This window comes from Cyprinus carpio, chromosome A3 (assembly GCF_018340385.1).
Source record: "Cyprinus carpio isolate SPL01 chromosome A3, ASM1834038v1, whole genome shotgun sequence".
In the NCBI taxonomy this organism is placed as follows: Eukaryota; Metazoa; Chordata; class Actinopteri; order Cypriniformes; family Cyprinidae; genus Cyprinus; species Cyprinus carpio.
Window position 1 is genome coordinate 23241475 of NC_056574.1, and position 18685 is coordinate 23260159.

At 38.8% G+C, this 18685-nt stretch overlaps 1 protein-coding gene across 1 annotated transcript in view; it reads left to right on the forward strand.

Annotated features, from left to right (window-relative positions):
• Positions 1–18685, forward strand: part of LOC109048735 (serine/threonine-protein kinase SMG1-like) — a 38136-nt gene that overhangs the window by 6293 nt on the left and 13158 nt on the right. Inside the window, 23 exon segments of the mRNA XM_042724792.1 lie at positions 137–238; positions 316–585; positions 1355–1485; positions 2107–2268; positions 7851–7969; positions 8138–8225; positions 8371–8472; positions 8606–8746; positions 10783–10982; positions 12065–12261; positions 12413–12574; positions 14050–14204; positions 14307–14443; positions 15287–15488; positions 15589–15698; positions 15979–16123; positions 16211–16367; positions 16470–16590; positions 16667–16912; positions 17012–17281; positions 17441–17585; positions 17668–17806; positions 18443–18664. Of these exon segments, the coding sequence (XP_042580726.1) occupies positions 137–238; positions 316–585; positions 1355–1485; positions 2107–2268; positions 7851–7969; positions 8138–8225; positions 8371–8472; positions 8606–8746; positions 10783–10982; positions 12065–12261; positions 12413–12574; positions 14050–14204; positions 14307–14443; positions 15287–15488; positions 15589–15698; positions 15979–16123; positions 16211–16367; positions 16470–16590; positions 16667–16912; positions 17012–17281; positions 17441–17585; positions 17668–17806; positions 18443–18664 (3723 nt within the window).

The following is an 18685-nucleotide window of genomic DNA, read 5'->3' on the forward strand; positions in this document are numbered from 1 at the left end:
CAATAATCAACAGACTGGAGTACAATTTCTGGGATTTACGTAAATGAAGTTCAGTGGTCACACTTTGGCCTTGTTACTATTATATTTTGATTGAAAATCTTTTTCACACTTTTAGTCATTTACTGTGTGATTGTAGATTGTTGATCAGATAAACACCAAAATCCCGGCTACCTTTGTGGAGAAGTTGCTGGCTCCAAATTCCCAACTCTTGGAGCTGCGCTTTCACAGAGAAAGAGAGGTACAATCAGTAACCTCAATTGTTATAAATCCAACACACAACAGCTATGAGTTATCACATTTTTGTTTGTGTCACAGGTGATGGCAGCTGCACATGGAGTGTATCATGCTGTGCTGAGCCTAAAGAACATCCCTACCCTGGAGGCAGCTTATAAACTGGTCTTGGGCGAGATGGGCTGTGCACTGAACAGTTTGCTGAGCCCTCTGGGTTTGCCTGCTGCCTGTCCTAACATACAACATCCTGTCTTCAGCCAACTGCAGTTCAGCCCAGAGAGAGCGGAGTTAATCCTTATTTTCAACCTCAGTGCTCTCACCACCATTGGCAACACCAAGAACTCCCTCATTGGGGTCAGCATGAATTCATACCTAGTTCTATGAAAGAATATTTTTTTCTGGGCTTATACAGGAAAATGTGTAAAACAGGGTTTCCATGGGTCCTTAAAAAGTCTTATATTTGGTTGTCAAATTTAAGGTCATAAGAGTCTTAAATGGTACATGAAGGTTGTAATTATGATTTCAAGAGGTCTTAAATTTGGGGACATAAAGACCAGAATTGTGATATGGTTTAATGTGATGATTAAATTTCAAAAAGCTGTTATTTCATTAAGTAAACATGAGCGTGGCACATTTCAAAGTCAAATGCTGCTTTCTTTGTGTACAGCCCTTACCAGGAAATTGCTGTATTCTGCCGTTCCGAAAGCGCCACCTGTTGGCAGAGAATGAATTAGCATTTTTAATAAGCCTGTCTGCTGTTTTTGTTAAAAACAACTCAAAAATCTGTTAATTAATATAATAATTGTTTGATAATTAAGTTCATATAATAATTATGACTTTGATCCAGTATCTTATAAATGGTTTAAAGGCTGAAATATGAAGTTTATCTTTTTATAAAACTTTTTTGTTTTTGTGAACCTGTATATGAACTGTAAATCAAGCTTACAACAATCATACAACATAATAACACCACAAAAAATACACCACCACCCTGCTCATATGGGTTTCATTTTGTGCATGTCTTAAAAATGGTCTTAAAAATCTTAAATTTGAGCTTGCAGATACTGCAGATACCTTGGTAAAAGAGAAGAGAATATTAACACTCATATTTTCTGTGTTACAGATGTGGGCTTTGTCCCCTACTGTGTTTGCCCTGCTCAGTCAGAATCTGGTTGTAGTTCACTCTGATTTAGCAGTTCATCACCCTGCCGTCCAGTATGCAGTGCTCTACACTCTCTACTCTCACTGCACCAGGTAACAGTGCAACATTTACTTTACTTGTCTAGATGAGGATTCTTAAAAAATGCACAGGGTTTCCACAGTCATAGTGTTTTCCAGACCCTGTGCGTTTTTCAAGAAGCATAATTGTACACATCATTCTTCTTGAGGTTAGTAAGATTTTAAAAAAGAAATGAATACTATTATTCAGCAAGAATGCATTAAATTGGTCTTAATTAAATTTCTATTTCAAATAAATGCTGTACTTTTGAAGTTTCTGTTCATCAAAGAATCCTAATAAAAATGTAGCAGTGTTTCCACAAATGTAAGCAGATAACTGTTTGACATTGATAATAAGAAATGCTTCTTGAGCACCAAGTCATAATAGAATCATTTCTGAAAGATTTTGTAATAATTTCAAATTGTATTACAATAGAAAAATATACATAGTATACTGAAATCGGGGAAAAAACAGTTTAAAAAAAAATTGTAGTACTGTTTCACAATATTACTTATTTTGGTTTTATCATAGATTGTATAGATTTTTTTTTTCAGTGTACATTAAACTGTTAAAAAACAGTGTCATTCACTTGAATTGATCCTCACTCCAGGCATGATAACTAATAGATTGCTGCTTTTCTCTCTTCATTTCTCCCAACATGATCATTTTATCTCAAGCAGCCTGAGCTCTTCGTCTCCATCCCTTTTCGATGGTGCTGTCATCAGCACAGTTACCACGGCAACCAAAAGGCATTTCAGCACGCTCCTTAATTTGCTGGGTATGCTGCTCAGCAAGGATCATCTCAACCCTGAGGCGAGGTACAGAGCTCAGTCTACCTGTCTATAATGACTGGGGCTTTCACAGTGAATTCAGTGGCTCAATAGCACTGTATTATGTCTATCTATCCATCTATCTATCTATCTATCTATCTATCTATCTATCTATCTATATATATATACTTAAGTAAGTAAGTAAGTGCCGGTCAACGATTAAACATTTTTAATTGCGATTAATCACATTATGCACAACATTCAGTAATGAATTCAAAAGTAGTGTATTGTGCACTTTTTTTCATTTAAAAGTACTGCTATATGAACAAAGGTGCAATAACATTTGGTTTTCAAACACTTAAAAAAAAAAGTACTTTTTTTACAGCAGTATTCCTTGTACATAGTAGCAGTTAAAATATTTCTTGTAAATTTCAACTTATAACATTAATGTAATCAAATTAAATATAAAACCAGAGCTATCTGACACTGCCAGGGCTTTAACGTTTATATAGAAAATATTTTATAGTTTTTTATAAAAAAAAACAAATTATGCTCAGAATCCAGAGCCTTGATCAAAACACAATAACAAGCACCTTCCGAATAGAGACCTGCACTATTGCGGTACCCAATGCAACAGAGTGTGGCGCAAACAACACTTGATGGGCGGGTAGAGACTCGTGTGTGCGGGATAGAGTGTACCCACACTAGGCAATCTTAACCGTGCACGAGCGCGTTTGACCCCCAAAACCCGGTTCATTTGACTAGTGTGATCGCAGAACGCATGTAGTGTGAGCACTAACTGTGCCGGAGCGTGGAACTTCTGATACCTCCAGCATTGTTGCATTAACATTTCTGAGTGGCAAAAGTGATAGATATGTAAAGCAATATATTGTGAGAGGGTCTTAATAGCCACAAATTTAACAAAACTATGGACTCCACTCTGCTGAGCGAGAGCACTTCTCTGCTGTCTTCAGGTGCGGAAACTTCCTATTTAACACTTATGAAGTCATGAGCGCTTCGTGTGAGAGCTGTTTCAGTCTTAGGCCCACCCCAAATGCTCTCATTGGTTGAGATGTGTAATGACACCCATCCCAAGCCAGTACTGATCAACATCCCACCCCTCCTGTTACACATGGTTTGTCTGTATGTGTATTCAGAGCCAGTGATCAATGGACTTTCGTAATAAAAAAAAAACTGTTAAAGGGATAGTTCACCCAAAAATCAAAATTATGTCATTAATGACTCACCCTCATGTCGTTCCAAACCCGTGAGACCTCCGTTCATCTTTGGAACACAGTATAAGATATTTTTAGATTTAGTCCGAGAGCTTTCTGTCCCTCCATTGAGAATGTATGTACGGTATACTGTCCACGTCCAGAAAGGTAATAAAAACATCTTCAAAGTAGTCCATGTGACATCAGAGGGTCCGTTAGAATTTTTTGAAGCATCGAAAATACATTTTGGTCCAAAAATATCAAAAACTACGACTTTATTCAGCATTGACTTCTCTCCCGGGTCTGTTATGAGCGCGCCGTTCACAGCACATCCGGTTCTCGAACGAATCACTCGATGTAACCGGATCTTCTTGAACCAGTTCACCAAATCGAACTGAATCGTTTGAAACGGTTCGCGTCAACAATAAGCATTAATCCACAAATGACTAAAGCTGTTAACATTTTTAACATGGCTGACACTCCCTCTGAGTTCAAATAAACCAATATCCCGGAGTAATTAATTTACTCAAACAGTACACTGACTGAACCGAGCCAGATAACAAACGAAACATTGACTCGTTCTCGAGTCAAGAACCGTTTCTGTCGGACGCGTCCAGTTCGAGAACCGAGGAGCTGATGATACTGCGCATGCGTGATTCAGACTGACACACAGCGCGTCTGAACTGAACTGGTTCTTTTGGTGATTGATTCTGAACTTATTCTGTGCTAATGTTATGAGCCCGGGTAAACCGAAGGCTTGAATCAAGGGCAATCATCGCCAATGAAGTCATTACGTCGAGCGCAAAAGAACTGGTGAACCGTTTTCGGCAACCGGTTTATTGAATCAAACTGTCCGAAAGAACCGGTTCGCGGAGAAGAACAGAACTTCCCATCACTACCGGTGATCCGAAAACCGATGTAACCGGTTCTTGACTCGAGAACGAGTCAATGTTTCGTTCGTTATCTGGCTCGGTTCAGTCAGTGTACTGTTTGAGTAAATGAATTACTCCGGGATATTGGTTTATTTGAACTCAGAGGGAGTGTCAACCATGTTAAAAAAGTTAACAGCTTAAGTCATTTGTGGATTAATGCTTATTGTTGACGCGAACCATCTCAAACGATTCAGTTCGATTTGGTGAACTGGTTCAAGAAGATCCGGTTACATCGAGTGATTCGTTCGCGAACCGGATGTGCTGTGAACGCACTCATAACAGACCCGGGAAAGAAGTCAATGCTGAATAAAGTCGTAGTTTTTGATATTTTTGGACCAAAATGTATTTTCGATGCTTCAAAAAATTCTAACGGACCCTCTGATGTCACATGGACTACTTTGATGATGTTTTTATGACCTTTCTGGACATGGACAGTATACCGTACATACATTCTCAATGGAGGGACAGAAAGCTCTCGGACTAAATCTAAAATATCTTATACTGTGTTCCGAAGATGAACGGAGGTCTCACGGGTTTGGAACGACATGAGGGTGAGTCATTAATGACATAATTTTAATTTTTGGGTGAACTATCCCTTTAATGTGCGTTAAAATAATTGTCGGCGTTAATCAATTAATGCATTAACTCGATAACGTGTTAACTTGCCCTTATATATATATATATATATATATATATATATATATATATATATATGTGTGTGTGTATGTATGTATGTATAATATGTGTATATATATATATATATATGTATGTGTGTGTGTGTATGTATGTATAATATGTGTATATATATATATATATATATATATATATATATATATATATATATATATATATATATATATATATATGTATATATATGTATGTATGTATATAAGGGCTGTCATCGTTAACGTATTAAGGTATGCGATTTTTACAATTCTTAACGGGTTAAATTATTTAACGCAGTTAACGCAAAATTACTGAAGCACAATTTCTATTTTAACCCTTTAACCAAATTGTGCTTCTCTGCTTGCGATCAGATCATTTTAAGCCACTAAACTCCAGGAAAGTTTTCAGTCCAATGATCCAGGAAGCGAATGTGTTCAAACTATCCGTCCATAACAGTGCTAATATAAAGGAAACCAGGCTGATTACATCAAAGATTGCAGCGCTCTGTCATAGTGATTGTCTCTGAAGAGCGCGAGCCCTCACACATTGCTCTGAGTACAGACGGAACGGATTGTTAACGCATCCCACCGCTGTATGGCCAGATAAGACGCAAACTTTGGCTCCTCTAAAATGTAAAAAAGCTCTTTGCTGTTGCACTGTACACATACTATAAAATTCCGATTTTTTTTTTTTCCCCCTTCTATTTCATATGTGCTTATATGGGCTCCTTTGGTGTCCCTTTGGAGTTTCTAAGTTTCCTTTTTTGGAAAGACATGTAAATTTATCTTGAAAAAAGCTTGCAGAAAAAGACAGATTTTTTAAAATTTGAAAAGCGCGGTCATATTCAGAAACCAATGAAACTGAAACATAGTGTTGAAAAAGGAAGTGAAGTAAACAGAAGAGAGTTACAAAATGACGATCGACATAACAGAACATAAACCTGACAATAAGATTGTTAGGCTATTGTTAGCCTATATGTATAAGAGTTCGTTCGGATCCTTAAATCTGACTGGACAAGAGACTTTCTATTGATATTTCCACCTGCGCGTTCTACACAGACTGTCAGTCAGTCTTTATACCATTCATTCAATTGCACATTCAAAAACACAGATTCATTCAAAGAGAGACGTAATGAAACAGGCTGTTTAAATCATCTTAACTTTGAGTGCCACATTAGACAGCTCAGCTGACCAGCAGTGCGTCGACGCTAAGACAGAGATTTAGCTTTCCTTGGACATTATAACCTATTTTCACAAATATATGACTCGCAAGTAATCACACGTTCTCAGTTGATCTCTCTCTCATTCGCTGTCTGTTTAGGCTTGTTAAGTGCAAATCTATGGAGCCTCTGTACAAATCAGCATGGTACACATTATCATTGCTAACTTATTTAATATTCAGTACACATGCACAAAGTGTAAAACAAGAAGGGCATAACCCTATGAAAAAAGAAAACACACAAAAATCACGGTTGCTGCAGTTCTTGCATTCCTCTGCGGTTCGCTTGTCAATAGCCTGATATTGCGGTTATCGCAACAACCCTAATAATGAGGCCTGTTGTGATTTGATTAATCTGAACCACTATAATCACTTATACAGTGATGAGTGTAATTACACAATTCTTTTTAATTCCTTACTTGTATGCATATAGCAACAGTTCAGTATTTAATTTAGAATTTTAGGAAATTAGTGAAAATACAGTGGGGTTCAAAAATGCTAAACAGAAGTGTTTTCAATTATTCAAATTCAAAGCCATAATAATTTCAAGTAAAAGTTTGAGAACCTTTACATGAATTAGGGCTGTGCGATATATAAAAAAAAAAATATACATCTCGATATTGTCAATTTTTACGATATTCAATATATATCTTGATATGTTTGCATTTGCCTTTAAATAATAAAAAAAACATGATTTTCTTTTGCCCCATTAAAAAAAAATTAATAAATTTAGATTGAACAGCTAATTTAAGCAGTTAAAAAAACTCTAGCCATAGTGATAATTTATTTATTTATTTATTTATAAATATAACCGTGAAATTCCCTTATAGTAAATCCAAATGGCCATAGCCTGTTTCTCTATTAAACATCAGCGGTCGAGTAAGTCCATTTATTCAGCGATCACAATGGCAAACAATACAGTCGAGATCTCATGATAGAACACAGACCAGCTGAACGACGCTTTCGTTAGATCGCTAAAATCCAGCTTGTTAGTGTTTTCAGATCATCATCGGCGGCACTTCCGCAATGAGGAGTGAGCACGTGCGCATGGTTGACAGATTGCTTAAAATAAGCAAACAACGGGCAAAAAATGTATCCTTGTAACAGCGAAGCTCTGATTCTGCGATTTAAACACTTGTTATCTGGCAACCGCTCTCATGAAAGCTTCCGTAGTAGAGGCATGTAGAGCAGTCCGCAGTTAAATGCTCCTTTTTTGTACGTTCGGCACGTTCTTTTGGGAAATATATGCTTGAATTTGAAATATTTGATATTCAGAATATTTTCACATTTTACATCGTCGTCAAAATTATTCTGATATTATCGCTAATATTCAATATATCGCCCAGCCATAACATGAATTGGAAAATATTTCTTATTTGGGATTTCATGCGTAATAAAAAAATGTATCTATCCTATTTCTGGGTTTACGTATTATTTTTTTTTATTTTTATTTTTCTCTGAATCCTAAAACTTTACTTAAAAGTTTAAAGTAGATTTGTAATCCCATATTTTCAGTATGTCTCAGCCCCCACTGTATGTAATTCCCCTTGTTTAACATAAAACAATGTTTTCTTGTCTTTTTTTTAATAACCTTTTTTAGGCGGCTTTTACTCACCTGGTCATTAGAGGTCTCTTTGATGATGAAGAAATCTGAAACCTACTCCCCTCTGTTTTCACTCCCGTCCTTTCTCAAATTCTGCAAGGGGTTACTGGCAAATTGTGAGTTAATATCCCTGTTATTAATTCTGCATTTTGAATTCTCAAAGATGAAATTTTATAAACAGAATCATTCTCCAGATCAGTAGGGGTTTTAACAAATAATGGGTTAGGATAATAAACTGGTGACCAAGTGAATGGACTTAACATGTTGGGTTTTCCTCCTTGCAGCCTTGAATGAAGACCCCACCATATGTCTGCAGGCATGTAACAGTCTACAGGTTCTGTCATCTTCCTTGACCACTGAGCTTCTCCAGAGGTAATCACACATCCTCTGCTTGTTAGACACTGTCTTCCTGCAGGCACATTCATTAGTGCTACAACTCTTCCTCCTGCTTTTGGGGGCAAGGGTAAAAGAACATCTTGTTTGAACAGCACTGATTCTGTCCCCTTTCTCTGTGCAGGTGTGTGGATGTGTGCCGAGTTCAGCTAGTCCACTCAGCAGTCCGAGTCCGGCAGGCCTTTGGGAAATTGCTGAGATCCATTCCCATGCACGTTGCATTGAGGTTCGCAAGACTCCTTTTCATCTGTCTTGAATTCACACAATAGAAACAAGAGGGGGAGAAATAAAACCTACCTTGTAGTTTTGCCTCCAGCTGTAGTTGATGTGATGGTAATTGTCGGCTTGTCTCCCAGCAGTACCCATAGTCACTCTGAGATTAAGGAGATTTCTCTGGCCATCCGCCGACACATGAGCAAAGTGCCTAGCAACACCTTCCACCCACAGGACTTCTCTGACCTCATTGGGTTTATTCTATATGGAACGGTCCACCGTGGGGGGTGAGTCATTTCTTACTTCTCACCTTGGTAAGAACACATGGACAGATGTTTGTTCATTTTAAGATTTTTCAGGGTTTCCGCAGGGTATTAAAAGGGCCTTAAAAAGTCTTAATTATGATTTCAAGATTCAGGATGCATATTTGGGGACAGAAAGACCAGAATTGCGAAATGGCTTAATGTGATGATTAAACTTCAAAAGGCGATGATTTTATTAAATAAATAGGAGTGCTGTGCATTTCAGAGTCCACTGCTGCTCACTTTGTGTTCTGCTGTTACCGGGGAAACCGTGGTATTTCTGCTGTTCCAAAAGCGCCTCCTGCTGGCAAAGAATGAATGTGCATTTTCAATAAGCCTGTTTTGTTCAGGACCGCATTTCTAGGATAAATAGGCTATTATTTTTTTAGTATTTTTATTTATTTGTATGTGTATATATTTGCAGTTCAACCCATTCCTTGCGCTTGAATGGACAAATACATACAAAAATGTGTCAAAATACCCATCTTGGCGAGTAAATTTGTAGCTTTAACAGTGATTAATCTACATTTAATTTATACAGTGGTGAAGAGATGCACCCATTGACAGGGCATTTTTTGTTCTATTTCAGACTATCTCTGTTCCGTGCTTGCACACAAACTGCAAAATTACATTTGTGTGGAAATATTTTTGTTATAGTTAGTGTGTAAACGGCCCTTAACAGAGGCCTGCGATGCTAAAGATTAATGCAAAGAGGAGAAAATGTAGTAGACAGAGCAAGATCAATATTCACGATGTGCAAAATATAGGAAGAAATTCCTAAATATTGAATTTTATATGGATGTGTTTCTGAGGGGAACTGACTGGTTTTGGAAAAGTTTACATAGCGTTTTCGTTTCATCTCGGCTCAGTATAATGCATTTAAATTAGCACTAATATGCACAGCGCTGCTTTGTATACAGCAGTAACTAAGTAAACGCTGCTGTTCCATGAGCGCCACCTGCTGTCAGAGTGAATCTGCGTCTCATTCAGGCCGTCTGCTGTTTCGGTAATATGCAGGTGTTTTGTGTAGCATAATTTCACAAAGCTAAAGTCTGTTTCCATTCCAAGACCATTCTGTTTTTGCTTCAAAGTTTGAAATTATACAGTCTAATTTAAATCAAACATTGCACATGAATCAAGTGTGTATAATGGTTTTTTTGTTTTGTTTTTTGGATCGATTCATGATTAAAATGCAGTGGTTACAACTCATTTCAAATGGATATGAAAAATCAAGGTGCAACACAGTGAAGAATACGCAGTGTTATTTTACATGTGATCAGTCAATTTCTATACCTGAACACCTACAAACACAAAATCCTAAATCATTTCATTCATCTTTGTTTTATATATTCAGTGGTGTTATTGTTTGTAATGTGTTCATTTGTTGGCCTTTGAAAATGTTGGCAGGGCAAGTAATAATTTGAACCACTGGCCCGACCAGAAAACATCCTTAGCGTTGAGCCCTGCAAATACTAGTTTACAACATCCAGCAACAGGGTGAACCGTTTTGCACACCTAAATAGGCTAAATGGAAATTGCTGAAATTGCCTCACGCACTCAAGTTTGCGCCAGATCTTACATCAAAATATGTTACTATTGACTGAAAAAAAATCACAGGTCCCAGGCACTCAAAAAGAATTCAGGTACCTGAATTCTTTTTGAGTGCCTGGGACCTGTGATTTTTTTCATTCTATTCTGCTTCCCCATTCCCAGAGCACCTACTACGAGTTCTTATCTCATCGGAGCGCCGGGTTGAATTGTTTTCTGTTTTTCATGTTACTATTGACATTGCGCTACCCCGCTCATATGGTATTAATTTTATTTATGCAGGTCTTAAAAAAAGGTCTTAAAGTCTAAAATTTGAGCTTTAAAATCCTGTAGGAACCCTGTATATTATGTTAGTCTAACTGATCAAACTCTGTACTGTAGAAGATCTGCAGCTAAAAATAAAAGCAATTTGTGTGTGTGCTGGGAATCGTTATATTTGGTATTATTTATAAGATTAATTGTTTCTTACACAGTAAGGAGCCCTGGTTGGAGCGGCTGTACCACAGCTGTCAGCGGCTGGAGAAGAAAGACTCTGCCATGGTGCCTCGTACCCTGCTGAAGACTGAGGCAGTGCTGTGGCAGTGGGCAGTGTGGGAGGCCGCTCAGTTCACCGTTCTCTCTAAACTCCGGACCCCTCTGGGACGAGCCCAGGATACATTCCAGACCATAGAGGGTTAGTGAGTTATCCCTTTAGGAATTAGGAACTCATTTTAAAAAAATTCCAAGATTCATTAAAGGAATAGTTTTGACACTATTCATTCACCTTCATGACATTCAAAATCTGTATGACGTTCATTTTTCATTCTAGACACTAGTGTCGGGTGACATACTGGTTCAAACGGTAATCCGGGTTGAATTACACACGGTATATGTTTTTTTTTTTTTTTTTTTTTTTTTTATAAAAGCCATTCAAGTGGCTAAGCAACGTGGACAGCACCATGAATTGAGAGGGGATCCCTGTTAACTGCATACATTTCTGATGAATGGTTGGAGAACTTTTGAGGGTGGGGTTTATATGAATACAACTCTGAGGGGATGTCTTCAGAAAAGGGTTTTTTCTTCAGAAAAGTTTAGATGGTATTTTCTTTTCATCTTACAAATGCTCTATCGCTGCTGTTCCTTAAGCGCCACCTGCTGTCAGAGAGTGAATTTGTCTCATTCAGCCCATCTGCTGTTTCGTTCAGATCTGTTTTATGTTGCATAATTTCACAAAACTGAGATCAGTCTGTTGTTTTTGCTTCAAATTTTAAAATTATAGTCTAATTTACATCAAAAATTGCTTATGCTGTATGTAGCATGCTTGTTTGGATTGTGATTAAAATGCATTGGTTCCGAAACTGTTTCATGCATTCCGATTATTATAAAGGCACATTCGGGGAAAAACTGTGATAAACCGTGAAACTGTCAGAATCCTAAAAAAAAATGTGATACAGATTTTTGTTTAAACTGCCCAGCACTACTAGACAGTGGTGAATACATTAAGACTGCTGGTGTGCGTTTCCCAAAAGCTATATTGGCCAGCTATGGTCGCAAGTTTCATTGAACTCTATTGGTAATGATGGAACTTGCAGCCATAGTTGCTTTTAGGAAATGCATCCTAGTATTGTGCAACATAAGTGTTTTTACTGTCACTTTTAATAAATTGAATGCATCTTTGCTGAATAAAAGTATTCATTTCACAAATTACTGAGCGTAAACTTTTCGGTGTTGTGTCATGCCTTTATGAATTAATATTTTATCCCTGTGCTGTTGTAGGTATGATCCGCAGCCTGGCAGCTCACAGTCTGAACACAGAGCAGGAGTTGAGTCAGTGGAGCGGAGGAGAAAGTGATGAGGGTCACCACACCAATCAGCTCCGCCTAGCTCTGCTTCTACAGTTCCTAGAAAACCTGGAGAAACTCATGTACAATGCTTATGAAGGCTGCGCTAGCGCTCTCACTGCACCACCAAAGGTCTGTCCTCCGTATAAACACAACTAACATTCACATTAAAACTATGAAGTGCTAGCTTTATCCTTCTAATGACTTTTAATGGGGTTACCATTGACATTCCATGATTTCATCTTTAGCTTTAGTTTTTAACTGTCTTTATTCCTGTATTTAGGGCATCAGAACATTTTTCTATACAAACAGACAGACGTGCCAGGACTGGCTAACCAGAATTCGTTTGGCACTGATGAGGGTGGGCCTTCTCTCAGGTCAGCCGGCAGTCACGGTCCGTCATGGCTTTGACCTGCTCACTGAGATAAAGAACAGCAGTGCACAGGTAAGACTTTAAAGGAATAGTTCACTCAAAAATGAAATTCTGTCATTATTACTCACCCTCATGTCGTTTTAAACCCATAAGATCTTTGTTCATCTTCGGAACACAAATTAGATATTTTTGATGAAATGCGAGAGCTTTCTGACCCTGCTTAAACAGAAACACAACTGACATGTTCAAGGCCCAGAAACATAGTAAGGGCATCGTTAAAATAGTCCATGTGACATCAGTGGTTCAACAGTAATGTTATGAAACTACGAGAATTATTTTTGTGCAAAGAAAACAAAAATAATGACTTTATTCAACAATTCTTCTCTTCCCTGTCACTGTCTGCCGCTATTCACAAGAGTAACACAAATGTGCGTGGTGCTGCTGACATAGAACACGCATGCGCTGCGCCTTGTTTACAAGCAGAGGAATGCACATGCATGCGTCGTGTTACTCTTGTGAACATATGGCTGCAGACAGTGACGGAAGAAGAATTGTTGAATAAAGTCGTTATTTTTGTTTTCTTTGTGCACATAAATTATTCTTTTAACTTCATAGCATTACAGTTGAACCACAAGTGTCACAAATCACTATTTTAAAGGGGTCATATGATGTTGCTAAAAAGAACATTATTTGGTGTATTTGGTGTAATGAAATGTGTTTATGCGGTTTAAGGTTAAAAAAACACATTATTTTCCACATACTGTACATTATTGTTTCTCCTCTATGCCCCGCCTTCTGAAATGCATCGTTTTTTACAAAGCTCATCATTCTTAACAGCGAGGTGTACTCTGATTGGCCAGCTATCCAGTGCTTTGTGATTGGCTGAATGCCTCAAGCGTGTGATGGAAATGTTACGCCCTTGCCATACAGTGATGATCGTGCCGCATAAACATAAAACCATGTTTGCATTTGTGATTGGAGAAATGACAAACAACAAGCTCTAGTCTACACCAGCGGTTCTCAATTCCAAGCAGCTTATTAGAAGTGAGCTCTGTGCATGAAATGTGTCCCCATTGACATGGTCCCTACACAGTGTTCATTGCTCCCTACTCCCTGAGCAGGGAAAATCTGTTAAAGTTTACCTCACTTCGGAGCATTCATTCATGGATTTGCGCTGCGCAAAGTCTTCACACATGGACAAGTGACATACCTCTGTAAATAAATAGTTTAAATTCATGTCCCACACAATTCTCCCAGGATCAGGAAACAATCCTCCATAAAATGTGCTCCACACACTCGAAAATTTGGCTTGAACTGTTTTGGAACAGTGTTGTAAATACAACTTAACCACTGATTTCTAGTTGTGTCCTCTTTTGGAAGGCCAAAATGACTGAAATAGGTTGAAGTCTTTGAACAATCACTCCATTAACTTCTCAACATTGCTCCTTTTTGAGATGTCAGTTATTGTAAGGCACTGGCTTTACACTATTTTGACTTGTATATCCAAAAGCCTTAGTTCATTGTTTTTGCTCTGTGCTTTGCTGTAGGGGCCAGAAATGGAGGTGCCAGTCACTATGCTAGTGGAGGCGTTGTGTGAGCTGCGATGCCCTGAAGCCATACAAGGTCTGGCAGCCTGGAGTCTGGCCAACACTGGCAAGAGCCTGGGCTGGCTGGGATCAGTGGCACTGCAGGCAGAGGGAAAGTAAGTGTTTTGGGTTCTGAAAATAAATAATCTTGCTTACACCATGCAAATTTGTCTATACGCTCTGGTCTCATGAAATGTTGATGTTGTATTGTTCCCAAGGTTTGAGAAAGCAGCATTAGAGTACCAAGAGCAGCTGTGCGCTGTCACAGGGATGGACTGCTCCATTAAAGGCTTTGATCACTCGCTGTTAAAACTCACTGGATCCAACACCTCCAGCCCAAAACACACCAGCAGTGGTGAGGATTTACTAAATTTGCATCAAATGTCTGACATGAGTAATAAGCTTCAGGATAATCTTGAAAGGGGGAGAGGTGAAAAATTTATTCAATTTATCCCGATTCGTATCTTCTACTGATTCTAATTGAACCACTGCGCAACAGATGGTAATGTTTCATTACTGAATGAATTGGTGTTTGAATGAATTGTATGAGTGAAAGATTCAATTACTCATTCATAAAGACTGTAGAGACTTACTTTGCTTCTGAATTAATGAGCCATTTTGGACAAATGAACGAAAAGAACATGTCACCACCTATTGGCAGTTTGGCAGTTCTAGTTTCATATGCCATAAGTGCCAGTTAGTTTCATAAGTGTCATTTTATATTTCAATATTATTTTTTAAACGTCTAATCTCGTAGTATTATTTATGCATTTGCAGTGTAGTTATATTTTTCACATCTGAGCTGCATTAAAAAGCTGTGAATGCAGCTTCAATTCCACCTCTCGAGTGCAAAGATTTTTTTGTTGATACTGATTTCAATTTATTGGTAATGGCTTGTCTCATTATTCAGATTGAATTTGTGTACATGTAAGAATGGATAAAAAAAGATGCATCTAATAAAGTTAAAAAAAAAACGCTCACTATCCTTCGGAAATGAAAGATGAAAAACAAAAACCTCAAGAAGTGTATTTTTGTACAAAGTAATTTTACCATATTGAATCGTGATCCGAAAACTCTAATCAAATTGAGATTCCAAAGATTCCCATCCCTAGCCTTTAATGATTTCAGAGGTGATTATCCTTTTTTTATGCAAAAGTTGCCTTAGTTCTTATTGTATCTGTCATGACTGTTTTAATAGGAGATGGAAGGAAAACTGTGTTGTTGAAGTCCAGTGAGTGTTCTTCAGAAGTGCTCAACTTCCTGGCTAATAAGGCCTGTGAGTGTTATGTGGCTCTTAGCGACTGGGAGTCCGTGCAGGAGTGGCAGGCCAGCATGATGAACCTCAAAAAGAACAGCAGCAGTTCCAGTGTCAACCTCAAAACAGACTTTAACTACATCAGGTGTGTAGTAGCAGAACGGTTTACTCTGACTGAACTTCTCCTGACCGCTGGAGAGAGAGTTGTTCATTGAAATTGAAGTTTTGGTCTGTCTGCCCTCCAGAGCTCTGAGCAGGTTTGAGGAGGGGGATTTCGAAGAGTGCCGTGCCCAGCTGGAGTTGCTCCCCGGGGAGGATTATGGTCTTCTCAACTCTACAACTAAGGACAAGATTGGTATGATAATAGCCCATACTATCCATGGTCATGGAAAAAAAGAAAATCTTTTGGGAATTATCATTATTATTGTTGTTATCATCAGCAGCATCATTTTTTCACTGTAGTGTTCAGCTCAATTTTTTATACTAGAAACTAGAGATTGCTTTTTGTAAGGATGATTTTTATAAATCCTTTAATCATTTGTTTTACATTGGTCAGAACACTTGGAATCCATTTTCTAATCAGCTTCACTCAGCCATTTGGTGCGGTATGTATTAATGTTTGTTTGTGTTGATAGACCTGAAGAGGCTTCTTCCTGCTGTGTTAAGCCCAGACCCCTCAGAGCTCCAGAAGGCCATTGAGGTACAGCTCCTCAGAAGCGCTGTGGGAGCCATCACTGCGACCAATCACGAACAGGACCAGAAGGTTCTCGCATCGTCTGAGTGAGTAAATGGTCTGAACACAAAAGATTTTTCAACAAGTTGTGAATTTTTTTGAAGGCGATTCTACTTTTGGGTTTTCATCTTCAGCACCCTGGTGAAGTACCTGAAACAGACGGGCCGCATCTCTCTGGGTCCCCTGCGTCTCTCCACTCTCACCCTATCTGACTCCTTGCCCACCCTCGGCACTCTGCAGCTGCACTGTGCCAACTCTCTAGAGAACACCCTCTGCAACCAGCACCCAGAGGTTTGAGCCACCACATCAAAACCGTGAAGGTTCAAATACATTATCATATAGTTTTTTTTTTCCTTTTTAAGAAATCCCTGTTCTTTGTTTTTCTTCCTGCAGGACTGTCTAATTCCGCTCTTCAGTGAAGCTTTGACCAACTGCAAGCAGCAGGATGTTCAGCCATGGCTGCATGCTCTCCGATACACCACTTTTCAAAGGCAGCTCTTCCAAAAACTCAAAGGTTAGGTCTCATTCTCTTATGTATAACTTATGAATGTAATGTGACGTCTCTGTTGACTCTTCAATGATTCCTCCAGGTTTGTCTGCTCCAGTGGACTCTCATCTGATGGAGCTTTGTCTGACTGCGGTGAAGTTTGCTCGTAAGCAAGGAAATATTGCCCTGGCCACACGTCTGCTGAGCCTGTGCAACAAGCCATCAGTGGGTGTCTCTGAAGGTCAGGACCTGGTGCAAAGCTTCAGGCAGCTGTCACTAGAGGGCTCTGTTGGGGAGAAGTGGGGACCAGAGCTGGAGATCGAAAAGGCTAAAGTTCTGTTTGCTGCTGGTGAGTGTTTTTAAACTGTCAGTCTGATTTGGGCCAGTTCACTTGGTCTTGGTGTGTTGCAATGTGAATGTCTAATCACTTCTTCTCTCTGTCTTTTAGGTCAGTCTGTATCTGCTATGGAAATGCTGAGCTCCTGTGCGCTGTCATACTGTCACTCTGGAAAGTGTGAGCATGCCGCCTGTCGCTCTGTGCTTACTCTTTGCAAATGGCTTTTGGCCGAATGGAAAGATCTGACTCCACAACTCAAAATGGTGGCGAAGAGGAACTCTGGTTCTACTAGCCTCTCAGCTCTCTCCAAAAACATCTCTGGCCTGTTGGAGCTGCCGCTGGAAGATCAGGGAATGCCACATATTACAACAGAGACTACAGGTAAGCATACGCATAATGCCAGTGATTGTCATGAATGGTTGAGGACCAGTATGATGATAGCTTTGCATTCTACAGTGTCTTGTGTGTGTGTGTGTGTATTAGTATTTGATTTATATTGTCTTTGTAATGATCATGAAGGTTTGTTTGTTTTGCTTACAGTCAGTGTTGGTGTTGGGGAGCCAGACTTCGTCCTTGGGCAGCTGTACCAGCTCTCAACTACTCAGGCTCCTGAAGTGGCCAAATCATGGGCTGCTCTGGCCAGCTGGGCGTACAGATGGGGCAGGAAGGTTGTGGACAATGCCAGGTATTTTATCTATGGATATTGTTAATGATGGTTGATAAATGATGTGCTTGTACTGATTGTTTTTCATTCTGTGTGTTGATAGTCAAGGAGAAGGGGTTCCTTTACTCCTTGGAGAGAAGAAAGAAATAGAGGACTTGCTCCCAGCAGGCACCAGTGATGAGGACAAGGAAACCATTTTCGGCATTTTGGGTCAAGCCATGTGTCGCCCAGCAGGAATTCAGGTTATGGAGTTCACAGTTTGTATAAATGAGTTTAGATCAGTGGTTTTCATACTGTGGTACACTACACACTAGGGAACAATGGCAATATAATACTAGAAAACGGATATTTCATTTAAATACACTACTCTTCAAACGTTTGGGATTGGCGCGTTTTTTGTTTTTTTTTTATACTGTAAAAACGGTAATACTGTGAAATGTTACAATTTAAAAATGACTGTTTTCAATTTTAATATATTTTTAAATGTATTTCTAAGTGTTTGTTAATTTCTAAGTAATTATTAATTAGTTGCACCAGTCTTCTGTGTCACATGATCCTTCAGAAATGATTCTAGTATGTTGATATGGCGCTCAAACATTTTATCATTGTTGAAAACCATTTTTATATTTTTGTGGAAACCGTGATGCATTTATTTAGGGTTCTTTAATGAATTAAAAGTTTATAATAGAAAACTTTTGGAACAGTATTTTTTTACTGCCACTTTTGATGGATTACAAAAAAATATACATTTTATTTTACCTTGTCTATATAAACTTGTAGATTTCTGCCTTAAGTTTTATGCTGATGTTCATTTATCTGAAATGAAGGATGCAAATAGTTCTTGTTTTGTGTATTCATGTGTCATTGTGTTCCTGCAGGATGAGGACATGGCCTTGCAGAATGAAGAGGATGAGGAGGACGACATGGTGGATGTGATCAGCCGACAGCTGTTGAGTGCCTGTCCGTGGCTGTCTGAGGTGGAGGACACTGTGAGCGATGGGCTGATTGGGGTGTGGAGGAGAGTGGTTGACCGAATCTTCAGCCTGTACCGGGTCTCCTGCAGAGCGTACTTCACCTTCCTCAAACTCAACGCTGGGCAGGTCAGAGGATTCCTCCTCTGT